This window comes from Colobus angolensis, unplaced genomic scaffold, assembly GCF_000951035.1.
Source record: "Colobus angolensis palliatus isolate OR3802 unplaced genomic scaffold, Cang.pa_1.0 Scaffold39, whole genome shotgun sequence".
Classification (NCBI taxonomy): domain Eukaryota; kingdom Metazoa; phylum Chordata; class Mammalia; order Primates; family Cercopithecidae; genus Colobus; species Colobus angolensis.
In genome coordinates, this window is record NW_012117265.1 from 1,037,728 (window position 1) to 1,041,520 (window position 3,793).

The 3,793-nt window shown below is 47.0% G+C and overlaps 1 protein-coding gene across 4 annotated transcripts in view; it reads left to right on the forward strand.

The window, feature by feature from the left end:
• The window catches only part of ZNF20 (zinc finger protein 20), a 9,805-nt gene that overhangs the window by 1,884 nt on the left and 4,128 nt on the right, over positions 1-3,793 (forward strand). The window contains exons 1-3 of one of the 4 annotated variants that reach the window (XM_011954763.1): positions 1,257-1,352; positions 3,101-3,227; positions 3,436-3,496. In XM_011954763.1, coding sequence (XP_011810153.1) covers positions 3,194-3,227; positions 3,436-3,496 — 95 coding nt within the window. In that variant the 5' untranslated portion in view covers positions 1,257-1,352; positions 3,101-3,193. Of the gene's footprint in view, positions 1-1,256; positions 1,353-3,091; positions 3,228-3,435; positions 3,497-3,793 lie in introns of those variants that run through there. The other 3 variants (XM_011954760.1, XM_011954759.1, XM_011954761.1) reach the window with 3 other exon arrangements.

The following is a 3,793-nucleotide window of genomic DNA, read 5'->3' on the forward strand; positions in this document are numbered from 1 at the left end:
AGCCAGGATGGTCTCGATCTCCTGACCTCGTGATCCGCCCGTCTCAGCCTCCCAAAGTGCTGGGATTACAGGTTTGAGCCACCGCGCCCGGCCTGCAGTAACATCTTAAATTTTCAATTACTTTCTCGCATCTCCAAAAATTAACTCCCCTTCTCCAACTCACAGTATTATCAACTTTTTTTTTTTTTTTTTTTTTTGAGACAGAGTTTCACTCTTGTTGCCCAGGCTGGAATGCAATGGCACCATCTCGCCTCATTGCAACCTCCGCCTCCCGGGTTCAAGTGATTCTCCTGCCTCAGCCTCCTGTATCAACTTTCTTTATTGTATAGTATATTTCTTCATCCTTTCTTTCACATAGATGCAGTATTTTAGTAGTCTGTCATCTTTTCACAAGGTCACGGATGACTCTTTTAAAAATATTTGTGTTCTGTTTCTGAACATTTCATGTAACAGGAAAATAGAGAATAACCACTTGATACTCCAGTGAAAAACCCCTGTTCCTCTCCTCTTATCTTGTAAGGCACAGACACCATCTCAGAATGTCTTTGGGTTGTTTCCTTTTTTTTTTTTTTTCCTTGAGACAGAGTCTTGCTCTGTCGCCTAGGCTAGAGTGAAGTGGTGCAGGCTTGGCTCACTGCAACCTCCGCCTCCCAGGTTCAGGTGATTCTTCTGCCCTCAGCCTCCCGAGCAGCTGGGTTTACAGGTATGCGCCACCACAGCCAGCTAATTTTTTTGTATTTTTAGTAGAGATGGGTTTTCACCATGTTGGTCAGGCTGGTCTTGAACTCCTGACCTCAAATGATCTGCCCAACTCAGCCTTCCAAAGTGCTGAGATTACAGGCGTGAGCCACCATGCCTGGACTGTTTCCTTTTTGAAAACTTTACAGGGTGATGTGTCTTCAGGAGTCCCAACCTATCTTTTCCTGGTCCTGGGTTTCAGAACCGTCTGAGGCTGAGCCAAAATGCCCACAGCTTCCATCCCTCCTGGCCTATTGAATATCAGCCCCTGGGTCAATCCTCCCAGAGGAGGGTATGGGGCCTCCCAAAGGAGCAGAATTTCCCAAATGGGAGGAGACTCCTGGTACACTCTTCATCTAGATAGCCAACCCCTTGGGATGCTCAGTTTTTCTCCCCCAGTCCCAGCTTCCATTACTTGGAGACACATAGCTGGCCAGCCAGTTGGATGTTGCTATTAAGGGAGAGGTGTAGGTTAGGTGAGTCACAGCAGAGTCATCTCAACAAAGCCATGACATAGCAGTGCATTACTCACAATTCCAGAGAGATGAGGGCAGCATGCCTTTCAGGGCAACACAGAGTGAGGGGAACATCCAGGATGCAGATTCAGCCAGCAGGTGGGGAGAAAGACAGACAGGGACCTTTCGGCCAGAGTTTTTCTTGGGGTCCAGGGCAATGCCCAAGGAGGTTTCTCTCAGGGAGTTGTTTCTGGTAGATTTAGAGCAAGCACGTGCTAGTTCTGTGAAGTCAGGCTGTGATTAAAAAGTGGTCTGTGCCATCCTAAGGGTAAGTGGGGCAAGTCAAGTTGATCTATGAAGCTGTTCCTCAGTGAGTTGGTCACCAGGAGGCAGCCGTGTAAGTCACATATGTGGGTTAAGCACATGCAGGAACTGGGAGGAGGTAGAGAACTGGGAACTGTTGAGGTCGAGCGCAGCTTTCTTCTTCTTCTTCTTTTTTTTCTGAGACAGTCTTTCTTTGTCGCCCAGGCTGGAGTGAAGTGGCGCTCTCTCAGCTCACTGCAACCGCTGCTTCCCGGGTTCAAGTGATTCTCCTGCCTCAGCCTCCCAAGTAGCTGGGATTACAGGCACGCACACACCCAGCTAATTTTTGTATTTTTTAGTAGAGAGGGAGTTTCACCATGTTGGCCAGACTCTTCACCAGACTCCTCACCTGAAGTGATCAGCCTGCCTTGGCCTCCCAAAGTGCTGAGATTACAGGTGTGAGCCACTACACCCGGCTTGAGTGCGGGTTTCTTCCGTTATAAGAAAGTGAAACCCATAATGAAAATGCATGGTAAGGTAACATAAGAACTCATGATAACAGGCAACTCTAGAAGTAATTCATGTGGAGATGATGGGCCAAAGATTGTTTGTTCTCCTGTAGATAACCTTCTGTCCCTGTCCCTGTTAAGTGAGGACCACTTGCATAATTGGCTGGTGATACCTGCTTTGTCATGGTTTCACTGTTTTCAGAATCTGCTGTTTTCCATTAGTCTATCTTTCTATCTGTTAATACCATTTTCGCTTGATTAGTATAGATTTTATTTATTTTATTTTATTATTATTTTTTTCAACACAGAGTTTCACTCTTGTTGCCCAGGCTGTAGTGCAATGGCGCAATCTCAGCTCACTGCAACCTCCGCCTCCTGGGTTCAAGTGATTCTCCTGCCTCAGCCTCCCAAGTAGCTGGGATTACAGGCGTGTGCCACCATGCCCAGCTAACTGTGTATTTTTTTTTTTAAATAGAGACAGGGTTTCTCCATGTTGGTCAGGTTGGTCTCGAACTCCCGACCTCAGGTGATCCGCCCGCCTCGGCCTCCCGAAGTGCTGGGATTACAGGTGTGAGCCACTGCGCCTGGCCTATTTATTTTATTATTATTTTTTTGAGATAGAGTCTTGCTTTGTTGCCCAGGCTGGAGTGCGGTGACGCAGTCTCGGCCCACTGCAACCTCTACCTCCTGGGTTCAAGCCCTTCTCCTACCTCAGCCTCCCGAGCAGCTGGGACTACAGGCGCCTATCACCATGCCTGGCTGATTTTTATATTTTTAGTAGAGACGAGGTTTCTCCATGTTGGCCAGGCTGGTCTCAAACTCCTGCCCTCAGGTGATCTGCCTGCCTCAACCTCCCAGAGTGCTGGGATTACAGACGTGAGCCGCCGCGCCCGGCTGAAGACCCTCTCTCTTAACAAAAAAAGGCTTGGTTTGTGAGAGAACATGAGTACAGACAGAAAGTAAGAGTTGTGATGACCAAGTCATGGGATAAATGTTTGGAGTCCACAGCATCATGGGAACTTCTTAGGAATAAAGAATAAGCCTCCAGGGCAGTTAGTCTTACCTGTCCTCCTTTACATGTGTGAGATGTTTCAGGATTCTGTGGCCTTTGAGGATGTGGCTGTGAGCTTCACCCAGGAAGAGTGGGCTTTGCTGGATCCTTCCCAGAAGAATCTCTACAGGGATGTGATGCAGGAAACCTTCAGGAACCTGACCTCTGTAGGTGAGAATGACAATATTACTTCCCAGTGAATTAGAGAACAAATGTTTCTAGGTCATCAATGCTGTTCATTGATTTGGAACATGGACAGAAAATACTTTGATGAATAAATCAGACATGGCTACCATGTACCATAAATACAGAATCTAATGATTTTTAAATAAATTCATACTAATTCTGGATCTGTGTTTTCTCTGGGTCTGTGTTTTAGGAAAAACATGGAAAGTTCAGAACATGGAAGATAAGTATAAAAATCCCAGGAGAAATCTAAGGTAATTTTCTCTCACAAGACAAGACAATGCCTCTAGAAAATCTTAAAATGTGAGAAAATATTAAAAAGAAGCAAAAGAGCCGGGTGCGATGGCTCATGCCTGTAATCCCAGCACTTTGGGAGGCCAAGGCGGGTGGATCACGAGGTCAGGAGATCGAGACCATCCTGGCTAACAAACACGGTGAAACCCCGTCTCTACTAAAAGTACAAAAAAAAACTAGCCGGGTGTGGTGGCGGGCGCCTGTAGTCCCAGCTACTAGGGAGGCTGAGGCAGGAGAATGGCGTGAACCCAGGAGGC